Source organism: Rhopilema esculentum, chromosome 15 (genome assembly GCF_057945365.1).
Source record: "Rhopilema esculentum isolate cy_ngs chromosome 15, ASM5794536v1, whole genome shotgun sequence".
Classification (NCBI taxonomy): Eukaryota; Metazoa; Cnidaria; class Scyphozoa; order Rhizostomeae; family Rhizostomatidae; genus Rhopilema; species Rhopilema esculentum.
The window spans coordinates 2,560,999-2,585,189 of record NC_142829.1 but is presented as its reverse complement, the minus strand read 5'-3'; the positions used below and the strand labels follow the sequence as shown (position 1 = coordinate 2,585,189).

At 38.0% G+C, this 24,191-nt stretch overlaps 3 protein-coding genes across 4 annotated transcripts; 1 reads left to right on the top strand and 2 right to left on the bottom strand.

Moving 5' to 3' along the window:
• Positions 1-315: 315 nt before the first annotated feature.
• LOC135685401 (metallophosphoesterase MPPED2) lies at positions 316-7,938 on the bottom strand. The gene is made up of 4 exons (XM_065201334.2): positions 7,125-7,938; positions 5,746-5,861; positions 5,437-5,547; positions 316-4,959 (listed from the first exon to the last, which is right to left on the bottom strand). The coding sequence occupies exons 1-4, from the start codon at positions 7,790-7,792 to the stop codon at positions 4,814-4,816; spliced, it is 1,041 nt and encodes a 346-aa protein (XP_065057406.2). The 5' UTR covers positions 7,793-7,938; the 3' UTR covers positions 316-4,813.
• A 3,326-nt stretch (positions 7,939-11,264) lies between these two features.
• LOC135685404 (coagulation factor IX) lies at positions 11,265-18,113 on the top strand. 2 transcript variants are annotated; one of them, XM_089112667.1, is made up of 6 exons: positions 11,265-11,394; positions 12,072-12,248; positions 13,637-13,927; positions 15,617-15,790; positions 16,168-16,560; positions 17,318-17,973. In XM_089112667.1, exons 1-6 carry the CDS (start codon positions 11,331-11,333, stop codon positions 17,506-17,508), a joined length of 1,290 nt encoding a protein of 429 aa, XP_088968793.1. In that variant the 5' UTR covers positions 11,265-11,330; the 3' UTR covers positions 17,509-17,973. The 2 variants fall into 2 exon arrangements, with proteins under 2 accessions (XP_088968793.1, XP_065057411.2); XM_065201339.2 differs by lacking the exon at positions 13,637-13,927 and having other exon boundaries at positions 17,318-18,113.
• A 119-nt stretch (positions 18,114-18,232) lies between these two features.
• On the bottom strand, positions 18,233-19,246 carry LOC148958430 (uncharacterized). Its single transcript, XM_089112836.1, has one exon. The coding sequence runs from the start codon at positions 19,244-19,246 to the stop codon at positions 18,233-18,235; it is 1,014 nt and encodes a 337-aa protein (XP_088968962.1).
• Between the last annotated feature and the right edge of the window lie 4,945 nt (positions 19,247-24,191).

The following is a 24,191-nucleotide window of genomic DNA, read 5'->3' as shown; positions in this document are numbered from 1 at the left end:
AATTGGTTGTCTATTGTTACGCCTTGCAATTTCTCTTTGTCTTTCTTTTTAACTATTTGCCTGTTTAAATAAATGCTACATCTTTCAAGATTGTTTGGTTTTGCTTAAATCATTATAGGTTTGCATTTGTCTCCATTCAGCTGCATAGCATTGTCTATAAACCATTGGTTTATAACATTGTTTTCATGTTCTAGTTTAGCTGATATGTCCTCTTTATCAGTACCTTTAATCCATATGGTATTATTATCAGCAAAGCTGCATAGTTTGCTTTGAACTAGTTCTATGAATATGTTATTAATGAAAATATTGAAAAAAGGGGACCAAGGACAGAACCTTGGGGAACACCCGTTTTTATTTCTTGGATTAACAATAATGCATCTCTACTAAGTCTATGAGCTTCCAATTTTGCTAATAAGTGTTCATGTGAGAAAAAATCAAATATTTTGGAGAGAACCATGTGGACAGTACCCACGATTTTCTTACAACCCAGGCATTATTTTAGATCTTCAATATATCTTATAAGAGGGTGTTGTGTTCCATGACCTTGAGGAAAGCCACAAAGAAACGAGGATAGCAGATGACAAATAAAAGTGTATAGTTGATTGAAAATAATTCTCTCAAATGTTTTGGAAGTAGCAGGCAAGATACTGATTGGTCTATAGTTTTCTTGCTGGTAGGTGAATCTTTTTTAAATATAGGCATGGGATCTGCTTCTTTTAGTTCAGACTTTTAGGATTTCTGTAAGTTGCTGCTCAATTTCTGATATTGCTAGTTTGAGTATTTTTGCTTGCATTTGATCTGGTCCAGTAGATTTACTGACATCTAAGGATTTAATTTGAGGCCTTATTTCATTTACTGAAACATTCCTGAAGTTAAATGTCGCTATATCCTCTGAATTTTTTCTCAATTTAAATTATACTTGGGTGATGTTAGAAACTTTCATCTAGTAAGTTAGTATCATCTGTCATATTTCTAATAGATATATCTGACTGTTTGCTTTTAATTTCTGGAATGTGTAATGTTTTGGTTATATTAATAAAGTAGTTGTTCATAGTCTTTGCTATAACTTTCCTACTTGAGATAATATTTTCATCCTCGACTAAAATATTTTATTTTGTGCTTTGATTTTTCTTCTCAGACGACCCCGTGTAAATATAGGGGCTATTGCATACCCGTTTGTTTCTTCTCTTTCCGCTAAAGGAACATTTATTTCTTCTCTAAAACAAAAAGTGGGAAGTCATCACTACATTAATATTCAGTGATTAAAAACTTAATTGATTAGTGCAATAATAATAAAAAATAGCAAAAACATTCATGTACACGCAATTGCTCCTGTTTCGATAGAAGCAAGATTTTGTCCACATACAGGGGCTATTGCGCGCCCGCCTATCGGGCGTAACTGAGGCTAGTCTTCTGTTCAACTAAATAGTAAAATTTTCGCTATCTTTTTTTAATATTGAAATGTCTACAAAAGTTTTTATTAGAGCAAGCTTCTTTTTCAAATGATTTTTATGGGGGCGAAATCTTTATCAGGGGTAATAGGGTGCCCGTGAAGCTGGTTTAAGACTTTTGGAAATTATTTTGGGGCATCTGACACGCCTGCCCTTTAGACCTGTTTACGGATTTACCTCGAACCCCCCTGTCGTTTGTTCTGTATCACATGTTTAAATAATCGAACAATATACTTACAAAAGCTGTCGTTGACACGAGGTAAATTGTTCAAAAAGTTTTCGAGATACTTTCATAGCCCTTCTATTTATACTGAAGCAAACGATTCGAAATTTCCCACAGTAATTTTTTAGTGGTCATAAACTCGTGGGGTTTGTTTAAATATATAAGGATAATATTTGTATCTGTCACACATTGTTATTGTTGAATGTTAAAAGAAAGAACTTGAAAAAAACAAGTTGAATGAATTAAGAGAAAATAAAAGTCAGGAGAAAATAGCAAATTTAAACAGTCTTTACATCTCTTCATTCTCCGTTACTGTTAAGTAGATTTCGTCGAAATATCGATCGATAATTCTTTGCAAGACAATGATGCGAAACCTTGCCGTTCGTAACCTCGCAAATGCCACGCGATTGGCAGTGACATCCACTCTTCTTATTGCCTTCTTCTTATCCTATCCAACATCCCCCGAATAAAAGATATCAGTCGCGTAATTTGACTTCTTGTAGAATTCATTTTCTGATTCAATGGGGAAAAATACTTTATTGTTATCTTTGGCTGATGTTAGTCGAAGAGAATATGTGAACAGTGAAATGTGTCAGAACTGAAATTACAGGTTTACAGTATATATCTATAAGATATTGTATTGTATTTTCGCTAATGAACCATATCAGACATTAACGTAAAGCAAAATTGTACATTGCAAAAAACAAAATTGATAAAGTGCTATTATAAGAGAAACAGATAGCTGCTAAACTCAGGCAAGGCATACATTAGACATGCAACTGTGACATACAATCTTCGCATTTACGACAATCTGAAATAAAAAGATTGAGAATAAAAAGATACCTAGATGTGGATAAAATTAAAGAAAAATTCTGCAACATGAATTGAATAAAATGAAAACAATATAAAAAACGGGAAAAGGAAGCTAACTGAATTTATGCAAGAAGGAAAAACTACAAATTAAAAAAATCATTGAAAATTGACTCACCAATCTTGTACGAAGCAAGTAAAATCTGGATTGATGAAACAAGTAAGCGAGTTTAAAAAAGCACAGAATGTCACGTGGTAACTGTGACGTTGTAGAAGACCGCGAAAATTACGAAAAGTTATTAAATCTAGCGTGCTGGGGAAAGAGACGCGCGGGGAAACATTAAAGTTGATGCAGCTTATGTAAGTGATTTAAGTTAGTTTGAATCAACTGGAAAAAATGCTTGTACGGAAAGGATTAGTTTCGCGTGGTTCTACAGGCGAACTGCAAACAAGGTCGCTCGTGTTAGTTTCCACTCATCTGAAAATGTACTAAATGAAAAGCTTATGAAAACCTGTGGCAACTATAAACTCCAAGTAAGCGGGGTCTGAAAGAGGGTCAACTAATTGTCATTTCTCAAATCGAGCTTTTAGTCTTAAAATATCAACACTCCGAGGTTAGTTTTTTTACCTAGCCGTCGCATTTTCCTATACATATTAGCTACCAAGATAACCCGTGCAGTAGTTGCGCGGACATGACCACATCTTCAGTTCGATTAATATTTTTCTTTAAACATTTTGCTCTCTGCCATGTTTCAGGAAAGTGATGATAGAGAAACGTTCCGTCAGGTAACGTAAGATAAGGAATTTTTGCGATAACTGACCGTTTAATTTAGGCCGTAATTTTGGACCGTAGGTGCCCTCCAGTTTTCTTTAAATTAGCTAACACATTTGGTAACAATATGAAGAACTTGCTTCAAATCTCTGTTTTTCCAGTTCATTGACAAAATCCTTCTCAGCAGGGTAGGTTGTAGTAAAAAGAAACAAAGAAATTTCTTATTCCTCTTGTTAATAACAATTATACAAATTCTACCTCCTAAAAATAAATAATCAAATATTTGAAAATATTTTTCTAACTACAATTAGATAATCACGACACATTTTATGGAAATATTACCTAAAATTATTCATTGGCTTGCCAGCCAAAGCGGTAGTTGTTGAAAAAGCATATTGGTTTATTCATGCCGGTGATGTAACATGACTATGTATTCCATTTATGAGCTTTAGTAAGCTTTAAATCTCCATTTTACTTTACCCAGGTCAATTAACATCATCCCGATCGATTCGAAGCCTTTTTACCGATTTTGCCGCCCGAACTCCGCCAGCAAAATCTCCGTCCGTCCCAAAGCCAAAAAGAATTTGAAGTGGAGAACAAATTTGTGATTTATGATCAACTACATATGAAAGAAACTGACACCCAGCTCTAGGGGCCTAGGCTCACTCTTTGATATCTGGATCCCCCTTAATTAAGCGCTGGATACAATTAGGTACATGGTAACGTTTACGTGAACTGCTTTGTTGGAAAACTAGAGAAAAGTGCTGCGAGGTTCCTGATATCATACAAGTTGAGGGTATCTGCAAATATCTGCCACATCACTGATAAATAAGTCAGACCTTCATTAGAGAAATGGTCTGAATTAGCTGATGTCCGACTTATTCAGAGTACGACTTTTGAACAGGTCCGGCTTAGTGAAAGTCTGGCTTAGTGAAAGTCCAGCTTAGCAAGGACCGAGATACTGGGGGGCCTTGACCTCCCCAAAAAACATAAGTATTTCTAGTAAAATACTTTTATTTTGCAAAATATGGCTGTTGTTCACTTATTCATCAGGGCTGCCCCCCCCCCCTTCAATCAAAAAGTTGTATCTCAGTCTTTGCGGCTTAGCAAAAGTCCGATATATCCGGTGTACGACTTATCGGGGCTTAACTGTACTACAAAACTGATTTGAATAAATAATCATTTTCAATGTTGATTACTGTAATGAATTGAAATTCTTGAAAATTGCATTCTTCTTTAAGAAAGCGATCTATCAAATGGCACGAAGGCAAATTAGTGAGCATTCTTTTATCAAAATACAGTCGTGTGAAAAATGCATTACACATAAGATACTAGAAAAAAGTAAGTTATTATTGACAAACTAGCTAATTGAAGCACACGTCCTCACACTAGATCACTTTTTAAGTAACGTAATAGAAATCTTCAAAATATACCTTTTTAGCATACATTTTCTCACAAAAAATTTGAATTGGTAGACACAACTAGACCTCCTATAAAGCCCGCTACGCGGGCAAAATTTTGAATATCCACAGTTGGCTAGACACAATTTAAAAAAGCTTAGCTTACAGTGCTGGAGCATTCTTGTGGACTGCAAACTTGAACTGGCAAGTCAAAGATAATTGGTTTCTGAACAGGCTGGTACCTGAAGTTGCAAATGGCTGCATTTATGTAGGTAGTTGATCCGTCAGTTGTCATTCCATTTCCTGGAGATTAAAGGAAAAAATTCAAGAAGCAAATTTAATAACTCAAAGATGTAGCTGATGATGATAATGAAGATGATGCTGATGATAATTATGATAATGGAGTACAAAAAATGGTGTATTATTAGCAACATACAGTAAATACATGAATAAGCGCATGCAAGTTTATTGAATAGAACAAATTCTAAGGACCTTAAAACAAGGAGGGCCAAAAAAATTTGCCAAAATGCTTAAAGCTTATTTTAAAGTTCAGTTCATTTTCCAGTTTACTACCCTTCTTTATTCTATTTTTCAGTTTGGGTTGATAGTGCACAGTAACTCAATTTAGCCATCATGGGGTCTTATCAAAATGTAAACTTTCCATGTCAAGTTTGGGGCTAGCTCTGGGGAAGGAATTTACATAAACAAGGCCAACTTCAAAGTTAATATGAGAGGAGGCAATTCAAGGATTTAAAGAAAAATGTAGCTCAATTTTTTTACCTTCATGAATGTGTCCAAATACATGAAATTTTGGTTTCACCCTCTCTTGGACAGTTGATAACAATTCAACACACCCAACATGCTGATCAAAGAATGTCAAATCACCATGGCCTAAGTAAAAAGCAACACATGCAAGTGTAAATGAAATTTTATCACTTCAAAAAGGGTTAATCAAAAAACAGAATAATTTCTTCTTAATCTGATACTATCCTAATCTAATCTTAAGCTAAAAACTATCCTAACAGATATTATAAAATAATTGAGGAGCAGGATTTAAAACATTAAGAAGTGATGGACTTTCAACCCTACCTAGTGGTGGCCCATGTGTCATGAGAATGTCTGTTCCTTCTGGAATTTTGTTCCACTTTTCCAACAGAGCCTCACCTCTGGGCAGGTTGAATGCCCACCCTCTATGATATGGTTGCCTATAAAAAGATTTTTGAAGCTGGTGTCATTAAAAATGGAATATTGGTTGTGCAATGGGATGAATATGACAATAGATCAATTCTGGAAGTTGTCCTCATGGTTGAATTTTTTCACTTAAACTTCTTCTGAACTAAAACTTCACTCGGGGATTTACTTAAATAGGGTTACAACTGCCCTCACATGACTTGAAACAAACCTGAACTGCTCTAGAAGTGCAATTTGTAGTATGCCTTGATTTTGTGAATTTGCATTTAATCATTTGCTCGATCATTTGTGAATTTACAAATTATATTAAAAGAAGTTTTCAACTATGTTAATTGATCGCTTTAACACATTGCCCAGCATGAGACAGCAACAATAGTTTGAAGCTTTTGCACAAATATAAAATGCTTGAAGCTGGAAATGTCCATACAAGCAAGACCTTAACATTTTGCTTTATAAAAGGTACACCCCTGTTCATAAAACCACTTGTTCATTAAATTTTTGACTTGGCAATGACCTCCCTGTTTATTTCAATCCTCCCTTTAATCCCATCTCAGAGAAATGGCTGTTATCAATCTAAGACTGAGAGCAGCATATGACACTGGCATTGCCAAGATTGAATTTTGGAAAGTTTAAAGTGCAACCAGAGGCAGTAAGGCAGCTTTTATTGCATATCTGGTAGTTTAAATGCCCAATAAGACAAATTGACTGCAATAATAGTGATTTCTACACACTTGCATATCTTGTGTGCACCCTTTGATTTTAATGAAACTTTCACTAGTAGCACGAGCCACTAGGCTTTGGTGGAAACAAAATTCAGAAACCTAGGCTATGCCCTTTGTACTGTTAGAAAACACCCTTTTATAAACAAAGAACACTAATTTTACCAATTGCTATCACCCATGTCAAACAGTTGGTTAAAATAAGGCAGTTTTGAAATCATAGAGCCATGCCACCAGAAATACTTGAGTCTCCAAAATATTTCCCACTCCAACATTTTCTCATCAAATTTAGATGCAACACAAAATGTTTCCTTCTGAAAAGTAGGGGGCATGTCCCCCAGGCCCCTAATGCTACTGCTATTGGAAACCTACTATGCAAGGGGCAGCTATAAAGAGAAGAAAATGGGTTATGGCCCTCACATTTGTCAGTGAGATGTAATTGTTCATGTTGTGGCCTAGAAAGATGCTGTGATTCTCTGCTTGATATTCAGCAACTTACTAGCTCGTGATAGAACATTCAGAATTTCAATTTTAATGAGCAGTACAAAGAAATTCTACCAAGGACTGCCATATATCCTAAAGCCCATCAGCTCAATGCCTTCATCCTCCAGGTAAATGCAATGATTTTGAAGCATTTCTTTCAAATCTGCTCCTCTATTGCAATCTGCATTTGTTTTGAATAAGCCAAAAAACAAGTCTTTCTTGTCATCAAATGTCAGTTCGTGGTTACCAGCAATCACAACTATATGTTTATATCTACTTTTGATTTCCTTTAAAAACTCACAGAAACTCTCAACCTCCTTGAGCTTTCCACGCCGTGTAAAATCCCCAGCATGCAGAAGTATATCTCCATCGGGTAAATTGAGCTTTCCGTGCCCGTTATGTGTGTCTGAGATGCATACAAAGCGGATATGGCCGTCTTTCTTTGGCGAATTCAATGGCAATGGTTCAAGTTTTTCAAAACTTTCTTTCCAACCCTTTGTCTTAGAGAGCTCTTTGAACAAGCTGTGCTGTCTCTCAGTCAAAGGGTGAACTTTAACCGGTACTTTATTTTCACTAGAAGTTTTATCTGAATTCGAACCAGTATTGTCTTTCTCAATCCTGTGAACACTTGCATCTACTGTAAGTGATGCCAAGTCTTGTTCAATTTCCTGGCTGCACTGTCCATTTTCAATATTTCCAGTTGCGTTCGTCTCAGCTTCATCATCAATATTTTTATCAGCCATTCTTCTGGCACTTTTTCGAGCCAGCTCAATAATCAGAATTGTATCATTTTTACATTGATTTCCATGGTATGTTTCAACAGCTCCAGATTCTCGGTAACGTAGAAAATTTTTAAGTAGCCTCGTAGTGGTAGTAGTTTGTAATCTTTGGGAGGCTGTTATTTCATGATTTTCACCATAGAAATGATTTTCAGCCCCACGAACATATTTTTAACTTGTCTTCTGACCGCTCTTAGATAAAAAATTATAGAAAATAATAATCAGTTTAGAAAACAGGGTGTGACCAGGAAATGGCATAATATTTTGATAGCACCACACTCCTGCACTAATTTTCCCGTCAGTAAAATAACCGTCATTTCTATGTTCTGGCCAAAATTCCTTTGTACAAAGGTGTATCTTAGAGTAATAGAGAACATAAATACGGCTCTTTGTAACTTTAATACCTAAATCGTATGCATGATATCTTAGAAATTTTCTTATAATAGTTTCATACTTTTAAGTAAATTGTTTTCAAATCAGCAAAGTTACAGTACCCATTCGATGTCATAAAATTGCCTCCTGTTGAATATACAAAATTAATATGATGCATGTTATTTCCTAAGCAGAAAAAATTAAATAAGATAAAAAATTGGAGATAAAAATGTTGATAAATATTATTCTTGGCTGGAACTTTTTTTATAATTTATCCATGGTTTGCGGCAAAAAAATGAAAGTATAAAATTTTAGCAACACGAAAAAATATATCTTGCATTGTGAGAACATCGAATTTGATCAAAGGAAAATCCTAGGAAATATCAATATGCTTTCCTTTGGCATTAGGTTGAGTAACTCTTCGGCAAGCCCGTAGCAAGGCCTGTGGAATTGGGATGGCGAGCTCCAACAATGTCAAATGCAGGCGAAGTTTAAATTGAGGTCTTTTGCTTGGAATAGGGGGATAGTTTGTTGAAACAAAGAAGCAGAAAATTTGTAAAATGTCTCCAGCAATTAAGCAACTTTCTCCCTCTTAGTTTCTATTCAGCTAGACAACTTTCAGTGCTATTTCTCCCTTCAAGGTCTTATTTTCAAACTCTAGGCATGCAAGATTGCACTCCACTTCTCTCCGCAAAGAATGTGAATGAGGCAAATATACCCTTGTTAATGGAGAAAATTGTACTCTTCAAAATCTTTATGTGTTGTGTTGATGTGAAGCCAGCAGTAACTGCAACTTATAAAAATTAATGAAAATTTGTTAAATCTATCTTTCTGAGCTGGTCTTCTGACCACGTCACATCTCTAAGCAATTAGGAAGAGAGTTTGCTTGCCTCCAGCAAGAACATCTCTATTTTCAGGGCTCTTTTTGAAGGTTTTTGAATTTCTTGCCAATTGTGTCAGAGATCTTTAACATAAGTGTAGAGCAATTCAGTAATTTAGGTAACACCATTGCTTTGTATATGGATTCAGCTACATGAAATAACGCCCTCCCCCCCCCCAATAAGCACCCACCACCAGGGACAGCGAAAGTAAGGGGGACAACAGGGACTTCAGCCCCACCCAAAATATTTTCCAAGATCTACTTAAAATCATGCAAAAAATCGCCCTGTTCTTGGTTTTTACCATGTTTAGCCCCCGCAATCTGTAATATGGTCCGCAGTCCTTGCCCACCACCTCCACTTCAAGAAACGAATGCTAACTCATTGTGCTTAATCAAAACTAGCCAAAACGAGTGTCTGAGATGAAAGCGCACGGAAAGGCAGATAGCCGAAAATAATAGAAGAGAACAACAAATTTTGTTCTAGTTTTCATTCTTGTCAGTCTTAACTTTATTTTTTCCTAGCAAGGAAACTCTTTGGCAGACAAGAATAAATCTCTTTCGAATCTCCCCTTGCTATTTCCGAAATGCCTAAAAGCAATCTATATGTTATGAAGCTCTGTTTCTGCGGAACTAAAAGGTTTTTGCGGGGTAACTAAAGGCGCTAAATCGCGCTTGTGGCAGATTTTTTGCTTGTACAATTTATTTTATCAGGAGTTTGAATTTTTTGCAAAAAGCTAGCATTTGCACGTAGATTAGATTTTTACGTTTAACCATTATCTGCATTTGCTTAACAACTATCCATGATTCTGGAACCAGTAGAGAAATTCAAAAACGGTGAGGGATCTTTTATGAAACACAAGATGTAATGTTTACAAACGGTGATTTTACTATCGTTTTGTATCAGCTTTACTTTTTTTTTAATTTTATCCAAAAACCCTTCCTGTTGTTTGGCTCCATCACTGTCTGTCGTATTCTTTTTCTAATCCTTCCTCTTATTCTTCCACTTATTCTTCATCTTCTTCTTCCTCTTCTTCTTCCACTTATTCTTCCTCTTCTTCTTCCTCTTCTACTTCCTCTTCTACTTCCTCTTCTTCTTCCTCTTCTACTTCCTCTTCTAGTTCCTCTTCTAGTTCCTCTTCTTCTTCTTCTTCCACTTCCTCTTCTACTTCCTCTTATTCTTCCTCTTATTCTTCCTCCCTCTTCTTACCCTTCTTATTATCTACCATCATCTACTGATTTTCTTTTCCCGCTTCTGTTTTGCCTTTTTCTTAACAACTTGCTTACTCTCTGCCTCAAATTGGGACACTTTTTCACGGGGACGGACCAATTTATCCGGTTCCGTGGGATTCCCACTTTACCTGAGTATACTGTATTGATTTTCTCTCACCCAGTAGCTTGTGTACACCAAAATCTTCAGGGTCGCAACCTTTATTCTGCGGGTAGAAACTTTTATTTGTATAATAACAAGGGGTTGTAATTACATCCACAGAGTCAGGAAAACATCACAGTCCCACGTCCACTGGCCGGAGGAAGAATCATATTGGAAAATGAAAAATCCTATTGTCTTTTGGCTTTCAAAATGTAGTCGGACAAATTTTAAAAAAATTTATCAAAATTTATAAACTTCCTGTGCTTTTATATTAAATGTGCTACAGAACTGCTTTGCACTGTAAATTTTAGGCGCAACCTTTTTATAATATATATATTTGAATTATGACACATTTACTATTAATTAACAAAAGGATATAACTTTCTATCTGTCCCCAAAATATCTATGATTGAAAACAAGCTACAATTTTTAAAAATTCTTTTGGAAACAGAGTTGCAAGAAAAAGGGCTAAAACTAGTTAAGCACCCCCAACCTCAAGACCACGCCCATTTAAACATGTTAAAAAGAAAGAAGGTTTTATAGTAAGATACGCTTGGTCGGAGGAAGATTGACAATTTTTCTGGACACTGTACATCAGAAACTCCCTCTACCTACAGCCATAGCCATGAGGAATTCCTTCTGCCCTAATGGTCATGCGTTTGTATAGACTCTAAGGAGCCAGGGACCTCACTGAGCTTTTGGCTTTGCCCCTGTTGGGAGCCTTACACAAATGTACTACCCCTTCAGGAAGAAAAAGGGTTCCGGAAGTTGCTTTGATATCAGGAAGCTTTTGATTGTAATGTGATATGTTTGATTGTAATTCGCAAATATCTAGTCATTTGATCATGGTGGATGGTTAGGGGAATCCACCTAAATTTAAGATGGTTAGGAAACTTTTGTTGGCTATTACTCTCTTGCTTGCAATAACAAAGGACAGTGCGCAAGGTCTGAAAGTTTGAATTATTTTGATGTCTGCATTTTAAATTCAAACATCGTTCACCGAGGCAGTTATTCAAATTTACGCGAAATTTGAGAGGACCTGCAAACAGTGATTATTCCTATTGTAGTTTTACTTCCATTAAGAACAAATTTTAGTATATTTTTCAACCGAACCCTGCTAAAGACGCCCCTGTGAAAAGGTTTTTCAACACACAGCTAAACATCCAAGTACTGAGCATAAAAACTCAGAAACGGTTGCAAGCATATCAACTTTTGCATCAGCTTTCTAAGGCCCAATCACGACAAACCAAAACTTTGTATAATGTGATGTGACCAGGTGCGCATGAGTGTGGGGTGTGGGAAGAAGAACCACCCTTCTTTCCCTCTGATAGGAGGGGCAAGAGGGCCAAAAGCCCTTTTCATTTAAGTGCCTTTGACATTTTTTTACTTGTCAAAGAGTTTCATTACTCATGACGAAATTTCTCAAAACTTGCAAAATGATCCTGATGACTGCTGACAAAATTTAGTAACAAAGTATAAATACACGAACTTATATCTAGCTACTTAAGTCTAGGGAATCGAAGAGTTTTAGAAAGCCCGAAAGCTCGGCAAAGGATAATTCTTTGGAATCGAACGTTTATCATGTCATCTGAACGCATTGACGTCATTTTTGTCTTTTGTAGGATCGAGATGTCCAGATCCTCCAAAACCCGTTGGTGGAAATCGCGTTGTGACTGGATCACTAGTGGGAGATGCTGTTGTTTACACTTGTAACCCTGGCTATAAGTTAGTGGGTAATCAAGTCAGAAGGTGCCAGTCTGGAGGAAAATGGAGTGGAAGACAACCAACCTGCATTTTGAGTAGGAATTTATTTTTACTTATATTTTGATAAATCAATGAAATTGATTGTCTAGGTTGACGCTGGCCTTTAGTACCACAATTTGACTTAAGCAAAAAGTTTGAAAGAAGTTTTCCCTTGTTTTAGATCTCCATTTCTAGATATCGTCCGTGATTTCTAGATATCAGGGCTATTTTAAGATAAACACCGGTATGAATGTTGCCGTCTATTTATCAACGAATGCTACAATCACTGCCAATAATCTTGGAACACTGACGTTAGTTTTCAAAGGCAAATTCAGCCATCCCCATCTCTCCCCCTAAGAGCAATGCTGATTTGCTATAGAAGAAAGAAAGAGGTTATGGAGCACGCTTTTTCTTGTGGCCTGTTTGATATTTTTCTATATTTTCAACATAGTTTTGGGGGGAGGGGCAGAACCAGTATAAAAAATAGAAAAGAGCAACGCAAAGTGTAGGGTTTTTCAAGTAATGTTGGCAGTGAAGTATTTTTCTTTGTCTTTCATCAAGCCAAACATCAGGAAACCGTTCTCTGAAAAGCAGTGGAAAATTAAGTGCGGTTTGGGTGTTACACTTTAATTTTTTTCGTGACACGTGTTAAGGTGTGGCCAAACGTAAAAAACATTCATCGAAAACAACATTGTTGGACAATGTTTTGTGACCTGGCAAAATGAATCAAACAAATGACAAAGCATCTGTGATAGTCCAGCGCTACCGCTTCTACAGTTACTGCGTTGAATTTACCAAATTTTGAGCGAACGCCATACTGTTGATGAAACACATAGGCGCCGACTACGTGGGGGCTCAGGGGCTCGAGCCCCCCCCCCCCGGGAATTGCTTTGGGGAGGCTCAACCCCCTAGGAACTTCGTTTGAAATCCGCCACTGGGCTGAAAACTCAGCGCAGAACAGCTGAAGGAAATTATATGTATATTCTAAGTCTCAAAAATGTGAAATTTATCTATTGTTAAAGAAGAATTTGAATCAAATAAATCCCTTGTAAAAAATTTAGTCTAAGCGTTATTAAAGCGACAGGAAATTTCTCTACCTTTCAACTTTTTTTAATTTTTTTTAAATTTAAATTTTGAGCCGCCCCTTGGAAAAATAAAAGTCGGCGCCTATGTTGAAACATGAGAACAAAGGAGATGTTTATGAAATGTTTGTTGAAAATCGAATTTCGTAAAACATTATAAAACATTATGGAATATGGCAGCAACACGATTAGAATATGTTTTATCACAAAGTGCTAAATGAGGTTTTATGCTGCTGTTTTATTCGTTTGGCCAGGGCCTAACCGCCATGTTTTTTGTCTATAGTCCAAGCTGTGGAAAAATTTGCTGGAAAATATGTTTGCAACTTTCCTAGATTTTCTATCGAATCTTTCTTGATCAATAGGCAAACCAGTTTTCATAGAAAAGCCGCTGAGCCGAGTAGTACCGGTTGGAAAATCTGTCTTTTTACAGTGTGTTGCAAGTGGAGGTGGTGATTTGAAGACCAAATGGTTAAAAGACGGAGAGCCATTCCTAGTCAAAGATAAAGAATCTAGAATCTTGGCGTTGGGAAAAAGCATCTTTATTCAAAGTGCCCGCATTTCAGATTCCGGTATGTTTACGTGCGTGGTGTCGAACGTAGCTGGGCCAATTACATCAAGTGCCAAGCTACTAGTGTTTGAGAAAAAGACACCAGGTACTGCTTTTGAATATTCTTTCTTATAACTCCTATGCAAACATCGTTACCGTCGTAACCGGGGGTGCAAGGGTGCAGAAAATCTGCCACCCTCTACAAAATTCTTGTCGGCAAATTTTTGATAAGTGGAGTACTACCGGAATATTGGAATGATTGCATTTGGGTGTTCTCTTCGAGCTGATAGTAAAGTTTTCAAGGGCAATAACGTACCAAAAAGTTGGGTTGAGAAAAGGATAGGGCCGCAAAGGCATCACCCAACGGCCCTCGGCAATTAAAATTAGGTACAGATAACATTATGGGATGTCACGAGTGGCAAAGACTTATCCCCTAAAGATTTCAACTGACTCCCTGTCGGCAGTCTGTGTTTAGAACGTAGCAGACAACTGTCGGCGAGGGGCATTTCAATTCGGATGTCCCTTACACGGTCTTTTGAAATCCTTATCCTCAAATTCCAGAAATCTCTTTTAATTTGTTCTGAGGTTGCTGCGTTGGAGCTTTTCTGTTGTCATGACTATGATGAGCAAATGTTTACTGAGCTCAAAACCCAGGTTGATAGCTGTGAAAGTACGACTCAAAACGATCTGTAGGATGAGGGAATTCACAAGATTATTGCAAAAACAGGATATTGCAAAAACACAAATATTGCAGATACAGAATATTGCAAAAACAAAATTCTCTAGAATTGGTTTTAGCCGTTCTGTAGAGTCAGCTGTAGCATTTCTCTATCGAAGGTGCCAATTTTTTGACGAACTGGTAGTTGGGTCATAGCTATTTGCAAGCAGGTAGAGAGAGAAGATGAGACAGATGGTCATTCTTATGGTTGATGATTAAAATCTTCATAAAAACTTTCATTGTGTAACAACAACGTCTACGTGCTGGGTGAAAATTTGCAGCTTCTTGAATGCTGATTATCATTAAACCCAGTAATTGAAGGTGTTTAACGATGGTTCTGCTACACTGCCTATGCTTTGTTCACAGACATCCTTTCTCATGACGTACATGAGTTGGTTAATGCTTATTATGTAGAAGAAAAGTGTAGGTTCCAAAATTATTATCAAAACTTATAAACTTTCGCCATCAATAGAATGTTATAAGTTGGCATGAGGTTGGGTTTTATAGGATAATGTTTATAAATTTAAAGGAAGAAATAATTAGGGAACGTTAAAAAGTTCGATTTGCACTAGGCAAAAAAGACCTTTCTAGAGAATGAAGAAATGGTAATGTCCTGAAGGTTGAGGAGGTCTTTTTCACAAGCAGGGCCTCCGACGAGGGGAGGGGGTCATAATAGAATTATTATCATTTCTAGAAAAGTAAACAGATAAAATCTTAAAGATTCGTAAGATACTGGGTAATTAAAATACTTGACAATTAATCAAATATAAAATCGTCTTTATAAATGGAGTAATGGCTTTAAATACGTGTTTACTTTCCATTTTTTTATGTATCACTCTACTATGTACAACATCAAATTCTGGAGGTAAATTGAAAATACTGTTAGAAATAGGTTTTCAATCAAAACCTTTCACCGTTTTCCTTGATTTAGCTAAGTTAACCACCACATAATTTTCTCTATTGGCCATAAATTTTCGAAGAAATCTTTAGTGCAAAGAACATGTCATGTTAACCTTTGAAGAAAATTTATAGCTGAGGCTGATTTGACCTTACAATTGTTTTCGAAATTTCATACAGAATGTGGTGTTCCCAAGATCACAACGAGGCATCGCATTGCTGGAGGACGCATTTCTAGGCCTGGCACCCACCCATGGATAGCAATGTTTCGGAGGAGGTCAGATAAGAAAGTTCTCTGTACCGGGTCGCTTATCGCAAGAAAATGGGTTCTTACTGCTGCTATTTGTTTTCTTGGTGAGCTTCTAATCAACAACTTTTGATTTGATATGGCTGCAACTTTGCGCTTTGAGCTTTGCGCTTTGCGCTCAAGTGCTGTTTTCTCTGTTCTAAATTTGAATTTGTTGAAACGATCTGCAATAACTTGTTTGTGAACGGAGCCATAAAAAAGGATATGGAGAAGGTTTGATTCACCTTCTACTGTATGGTTTCATCTAGTTTTAAGGAGAAAGATTTATATTTCCATGCCTACAGCGTACACACAATAAAGCGCATGCTCATGTTTTCAGTTCTGTAAGCGAAAAAATTTGCAATATTTTCTACAATTATCTGCCTTCAGTAATCAAAATATCAAGTAATACAACTCTATTTGACATGTTGCTCTTTTTGTCAAGATCCCCCAATGATAGATCCTCATGTGAAATTTGGCAAAACAAGAGTCGAGAATGAAGGAACTGAGCAGATTAGATCCATTAAAAGATTCTACACTCATCCCCAATTTGATAATATAACATTGGATTCAGACATCGTTCTGGTCGAACTCGATAAGCCAGTTATAATAACTGATTACGTCATACCGATATGCTTGCCTCATGATGACAGTGACTTTAAGCTACTGAAACCAGGAGTAGAAGCAATGATTGCGGGCTGGGGAAGTGAAGATGAAATCCAAGCACAAGAAGGCAAGACATCAAAAAGACTGCGAGAAGTGATGTTATCATTGGTTGACTATGAGCTCTGTGCCAGAAGGATGGCATATCCGTTGACAGCAAACATGTTTTGTGCAGGTATACTCTTTTTATATAAGAACAATTTTAAAAGAACACGATCCTCAAATTTGTCTAAAGCTAAGAACAACTTAAGAACAAGCTGAGGATGAGCTGCGCTGTAAAATGCAATTTTTAACAACGTTTTACCTAAAGAAAGAGGACTTATATTCATGTGTAGGTGCTTTTCGGTGAATGTTTAAACTTATCGGCAAATGAAGGTTGTCTCATTCACTTTGTGTGCAAATGTGCCCGAGCAAAAAAGCTAGAAATCATACTGCTTACACTTTATTAATCTAAGAGCAAATTATGAACAGCCCAGCCTCAGATTTTCGAAAAATTTAATAACAGTCAGCATGAACTCTCATTTGCTGGTTCTTATAAAAAAGATTGTAAGTTGTAAGAGACCCTTGCTTCCTACTTGAAATCGCCATGGCAACCTATTTGTACAGATAACGTTATGGGATGTCACGAGAGGCAAAGACTTATCCCCTAGGGACTTCAACTGACCCCCCTGAATTTTGAAGAAGTTGAGCATAGCCAGCCTGAAATAAAGAGTATAGTTGTTTGCAATAACGAACCGTAATAAGAAATAAGTATTCGTTTTATTTAATTTATTTTGAATTACATTAAATTACATTGGATTCTCGTCGCCGTTTTGCTTTGTTCCTGAATTTTAACTTCGTATTTATGCTCATTGCAAGATTCACATAAACCGGCGGACAGCCTATCCTGCGGTTCTTCTTCTTACACATATAAGTTGTTATTTTATCTTCAGCTGAAGGTGGCAAAGGAGGTGCTTGCAAAGGAGACTCTGGAGGACCTTTGACAGTATGGAATGCCAAAACAAAGAAGCACGTTCTTATGGGCATTGTGAGCTGGGGAGAAGGTTGTGGCAAGGAAGATTCATTTGGCGTTTACGTCAAAGTATCTAACTTCATTGCCTGGGTGAACTCATATATCTTGTGAACAAATGTATTCTGAATCTAGTTACCAGTACCAAGCTTTCTTTAGTGTGAGATTAGGCAAAAAGGTTTATCGTACATCTACCCATAGATTTAAGCTAAAACTTTAAATGCTACCTAATAGAAAATATACATCTTTAAGGAAGGCAGAACCAAATCACAAAGGGCATAGACCTATCGATTTCATTTTTTTATCTAAATTTCAATTTCCACTTTATTCCATCTTAAGCGTTTATCTAGCCATAATATATTGATGCTATATGTGGCCATTTCTTGATTACCTCTTTTAGATTATCATTAACTGTTTGAGCTTTGCCTTTTGAATTTTAAACAAGATGTTTAAAATTTAAGTAGATGCCAAGGTGTGAGCTTGTCATCGTCTAGCCCCAAGTTAAGCCTGCTACCCGGCACCTCATCATCCTGGCAAGCAAAAGTAAAATTAGACTTAAAGGCTCTTGCGCAACCAGCATGCTTTTCGGTTATAATTCCAAACCGGCCTAATACCGTACTCCATAAAATTACAAAATAGGTAACGCTAAGCATGCCAGTTGGGCAAGAGCTTTAAAGAGACAATCCTTGATTTCAAGATGAAAAGATACGCCCCTGTGAAAAAACATTGGGTCCTATGAGAAAAAACTCTTCATTCATTCATTGGGTTCGGTGACAAGTTGTGATTTTTACAAAAATAAAAATAAAACTTCCGAAAAAGAAGAGAGAAGAAAAGAGAGTTAGTACATGAAGTCGGGATCTTTCTGCCTTTGGCCCTTTCTGCTACGGCTGGATCTTCGTGGCTCTTCTTTTTTGGCCTGCCTCCAGAGTGCCCGGTCCTGGGCGTCCTTCGCTGTGCAGTTTTTCTGCGCCATGTCTTTTGAGACGGTCTGCGCGATGTTGTGCGCGGGCCGCCCCCTTCGTCTTTTCTTGCCCTTGGCAGTTTCCTCGTACATCTCCATCGCCGCGCGGGCGGGGCCCCCGTGTCGCAGGGTATGCCCGACGAAAGCCCATCTTCGCCGGTCCACCTCTGTCGACACTTTCTCCACACCCGCGCGACGATACACTTCGTCGTTAGGCAGCTTTGCTGGGTAGAAAACACGTAGCACTCTCCGCAGGAGCCTTCTGTGGCAGGCGTCCAGCGCGTCGCGATCTGCCTCACCGAGGTCCCATGTTTGGCAATTGTACAGTAGGACCGGCTTCACGTACACGTTGAAGGCTCGGATTCTTGTGCTTGCACCGAGCTTTTCATTTGTCAGCACGTGGTGGTGATGCGAGAAAGCGGCTTGTGCCATTTGTTTTCTGTTCTTCATCTCTTTCTTGATATCAGTGAAGGAGCCGAGGATCTTGATTTGATCATTTCTTTCCTTGTCTACCTTGTGTCTCTCCGTCTTCTGCGCGTTGACCACCAAGTCAAAACGTCCGAGAACCTGGGCCGCCTTCGTTTCGATGTCGTCAATGATTCGCGGGTCTTTCGAGATGAAGTTTGTGTCGTCACTGTAACACATCTCGACAACCTCTTCGAACTTGGGAACCGCGCTGCGCAGCTCTGCGAGGGCCGCCTCAAGGTATACGGTGAAAAGCGTCGGTGATAGGGCATCTCCTTGGGGAGTTCCTGTGTTCGTGCTGAACCATGTGGAGTCTTTCCCGATCTTCACCTTTAGCCTCGTATTCCTCAGGTGTTTGCGAATCAGTCTCAGCTCGTCGGCGTCCACCAGTCCGGCCATGACGTTCAGCAATTTCGAGCGTGCCATCGTGTCGAACGCCTTTGACAAATCCAGCGCCAACATCTCATACTCCTCGCCGAAAAAACTCTTTGTTGCTACAAAATGTGTTTTCAAGCACAATGTTATAACAATAGAGTTTATTCGATCATGTCTGGAACACGATACTTGGACTGCAGAGGCGAATTCTCATGGGCCGGGGAAATCAAGTTTTAGGTGCACATCATTTTGATGCTGATTGTTTTCTCACAAACCAAGGGGCACACATAAAAGCTTTTAAGGGGCCTACCGGGAAATTTCCCAAGTCCCGGTGGGCCACCACGCCTCTGACTTGGAGGTAAGAGAGCAAACACAACAAACCTTTGCATATGAAGACTCCGTGTTGGCTTTGTTGTTTCCAGGCTGATTCGCACCAAAATTCAATGATAGGCATGCGCTCTCCGCCAAAGAAGGGAATTGTGGGATGGAAAATGAATTATGCATTGGGTTCGGCACAATAAACGGTCGACTTTTCAAACGGGCGTAAAACACTGAAGGTCACGCTAAGCGTTCTCTGGATGAAAACATCCATTTCTCGATTTCTTCACATTCTAGTAGCCGAACTTTTAAGGCCAACAAACTGAAACTAGCAGGAGTTTTGAAAATATAAAAAATTCCATGTAAACGGAGGTTTCCATAACTTCTTTATCAAAACTTTTAGTTAAGGTCTGGAAATCGTTTGACCTGTTAAGCCATCGATTTTTGTTGATTTGCGGCTGTGGCCACGTCTCAGTTACAACATCGCATTGCACATCCAGGTATCCCATGTACGGCTTTGTTTATTCAAATAGGTTTATTGATCTGTAAGCTTCAAATGACTTGACCCGGATTACACAGTGATTTACGAGTGTACCTTGCAAGTGCGACCAGTAAAATCTATTACAGGGGCAAAAAACTATCTTGTACCAAAGGAACCAATCGATTGACTCAAATATTTTCCACACGGCCAGGACAGATGTCGGGTAAGCGAAGTGTGTCTATATTTTTTTGCCTTTGCTTAGTTCCGTCTATTATAGCCAAATTTAACTGCAGGATTGTAGGAAAATTTATTAGAAACTTTTGACAAGGTATAGTTTCAAGAAAAGGAGAAAATGGAAAAATCTGAAACAAACTTTGGTAGCTTAGGATCTGCGCTTTCTGCTGATATAAGTCAGAAATTGTTACCTCAAACGCAAGGGTACAAAATAGCTTTAGACAATTGTACACTTATTTGAGCAACAAATCTGACTGGAAAGCACCATTTTACAATATTTGCCAATTATTTTGATATGGTTGGAATCAACATATTCTTGTGCATCGCATGATGTATATTTTAATCAAATTCCGTTGATAGTTTGGCTCTAAGAGATAAAGCCAAATATCGTGTCCAGGCACCGCGCAGCCATTGGGCTAGCAGGGGCTAAAGCCTCCCCCCCTACTTTTTTGCAATAATAGCCTACAATTTTTTTCGAAGGTTTACTCTAACGCAACTTTGGATAGTTTACTCCTATGTAGGAGCAGTTCTTCTTGACTGGGAACCTTTTGTTCATTTTCTATGTGTTTTATCTTCTTTAATGATATGATGTATTTTCTAGCTTGGTTAGCTCGGTATTTTGTTACTCTCAAGCTAATTTTATCTTTTTTTATAATTATTGATAACTTCTTTGAACCAGACTTTTAATAAGAATTAATTAGAAATGAAAAGGTATTTTTAAAATGGGCGTTTTCCGGCGTTCTGGAGGGCGTGGCTTCAAAATTTTTGGTCACATACTTTTCAGCCCCTCCACTTCTAGACTGGTGGCGGACCCTGATCAAGTCAAAAACTTTACCGTATCCTTAAATTAACCCTCTATTTTTGCATAGCAAATAATCTGGTTAGTGAGAAGATTTGTACACTCCTTTAACACATGTATAGTAAAGGGACTTACCAACTTTTCAACGAGCCCAGACATTTAATGCATAATTTGGTTGAAATAGGCGTGCTTTTTAGCAATGTTGTTCAGGCAAATAACAAAAGCTTCAGAGTGCCGCATAATCTAGGAGGACCGCCGCACACCGTACAGCATTCAGAAACTTACTTTGGAAGCTTTGAAACCCAGTGGCCTAATGAACTTGTTTGGCGGGAATGCGAACTATTACGGAAAAGAATCATCGAATGAAAGTGCCAGTGTGAATCTGGTTTGTATGAGGAGGGAGAGGGAATTGTATGATAAAATTTGCGTGGCCTGGTGAAGAGAATTCAGTTGGCTATCTCCTTTACTCAGATTATTTAATCAAGCCCTTGGTTGTTTATTTGTGAAACTTTGCAAGGCCCACTCAGACAAGGAAGTATTTTATATCACTTCTTCTTGTCTATGTTGACTCATTTGAAGCAAAATACTGCAAACAGTAACACTGGTCAACGTTTCTAGGTTTTCAAATGCCCGCGATGCTCAAGACATTTCTGTCAGGAGATTTGCTTCCGTTCTAATGTTTTACTTTGAATTGAAGAGGGAAGTATATTTTTCTCTCTGACTTGTGTTTAATGCTAACCAGAGCTAGTAATGTTCATGGATTTTCAATAAAATTTCGGTATTCTGGGATTTTTCGAGATTTTACTTTTCTTAATTTTTTACATCGGGTACTGAAGTTTCTTATTTTTTCCGATTGTCCAGTTCTCTTTTTATAATAGCGAGTCTATTTTATAAAAAATCAATCTTAAGGGAATTAGGCGGCAATAAGGGATCGTTTGAGTAAACTCGTTTTGAAATGCACACGTTTTTCGGTTGAAATGGTGGCAACCTTGTGTAAATGATTACCATATTTATCAATGTAATTATGGGCGGTTCCCCTGGATGCTTTCTAAAAGTGAGCGTTTCTGAAGGGCTAGAGGGCGTGCCAAGGGAAAGTTTTTCAGGGACACCGCCCCCTGGCCCCCTTCTTCGTGCGGCAGTCAGGATTAGTTCTGGATCCGCCCCTGACCTCGGGAGTCACACAAAAACGTACTACACCCAGTAGCATAGCAAAGGCAAGGGGGCGAGGGGCTGTTGCACCTTAATTCTCAGAACATTGTTATCTGCGAAAGGTGCACATTATTTCAGATAAAGTTAAAACGTTTTAGAAGAATTCAAGAACATATCTGCGAGGAATTCTGTCATATGAATTTTAAGATAATTTAGAGAGCGTGGTAGTAAAAAAACTCTGCTTGCTTTGCTGTTAAATCCAAGAAAAATCTTAATAATAATTATGAAAAGTTTGACTTTTATTTATCTGAGTCTTTTGAGCAAAAAATTCAAGCAAAAGTTTAAGGTTTAAACACATAAAGCATGTATTGTTTCATTTCCAAATATATTTTCACGATAAACAACATATTGGCAACAATTTGAACTTTATTTCTCGATTATTGCACAGAATAGAAAGAAGCTGGTGCTATTCACAAACCTTTAACCATTCGTTTCAGTTTCAAAAAAAGATCATTAAAAGCTTTAAACGGGTCCTTTTGATCGGGTCAATAGAGAATGCAAAACCTTATGCTAATATCTGTAGAGAGAGCGATTCATTTTAAAAAAAACTATATACTGAGATGGATGTAAAGGAATTTGAAGATTTGCTTCTATGAGATTGGGTTTAGTTCTATGAGATCGAAGATTTGCTTCTAAAGGGTTAGCCACAAAAAGGTACAGAGTACAGATGATTGTTATCTTGTTAGGTTGACCAACCATTGCCACATAGCTAATTTCAAACACGTTTACAAAAGGACTATATTACCAGACTTATTTGCGCGATTTGTAAAACATTCATTGAACGTACAGTTAACCATTCTGTGTTTACGAAGTGGAAGTAATTCTCCATGACGCCCAAGAAAACCACCGAATTAGACATAAATAGCATCTAGGCCGATTTCGCTTGGTAGCGCTTTGGTCATGTGACCAACATTTTGCAGAACAATAAGATATTGCGCAATCTCAAGTGTTTCCAAACCAGTCTCTTTTCCAGTAACTATGGTTCGACAGAGAAACTGCGATTGGTGAGCACTGGAAGAGTGTCTGGTACTTTGTGAATGTCTCAAGGAACTTGGGATCAAATCTTTGGTCTACTGAGAGCAATGTTACATCAGTATGTTTCATTGTACATGTAAACGTGTAGAAGTATTTTGAGACATCGTTGGTATGACAAAGTTAAGCAGGATCTAACATGATTAAAGATATCTCTTTCAGAACAAGTAATAAGGAAAATATTGAGGAACGAATGGAACTATCGCGAATAAGCATGCAATCCATTTTATTGGGATAAACAAGTAAAAAGACAATGGAACAAATCTGAGCAGCCATAGAACTCCTTTAACTAAAACCAAACCATGCATGGGCTCCGACGCAGTTTGGAAAGTGGGGGGGGGGGAGCAGAGAAAATTTAAAAATCGTTACAAAATATTTTGAAAAAGATCTATCGTATTGCAAAAAAGTTCGCTCATCCGCCCCCTTTCGTCGGAGGCCCTGCCATGCGCAGCCTAAAAACAATTGCAAAGAAGATTTTGATAATACTCGATGCAGAAAATACTGAGTACATAATGAATACCGTAATATTTGCCCTCTGCACCAATGGTGGCGCCAGGGGAGGGGTAGGGGGGCTACAGCCCCTCCGTCGGAAGCATCTAGCCCCCCCATCGGAGGAAATTTTAGGTTATTGTCGGAGCAAATTTGACAAAAGAACGTACGAAAACTGCTCATTTTAGCCCCCCTGTCGGAAGCTCCAGCCCCTCTGTCGGAAGATTTCTGGCGCCACCACTGCTCTGCGCCAACACTGCCACTCCTGCATTAGTCTTGTGCAGGCTTGTTTGAACGAGCCCTTAGCCTGGTAATATTTTTGGCTGCTGCTAAACATGCCCACAGCCCCACATCTCCGGATAAATCCCCCCGTACGAACAAGCTCCCATCCCAAAGTATTTTTTTGCAAAATAATCCCCCCAGGGGCGTATTCG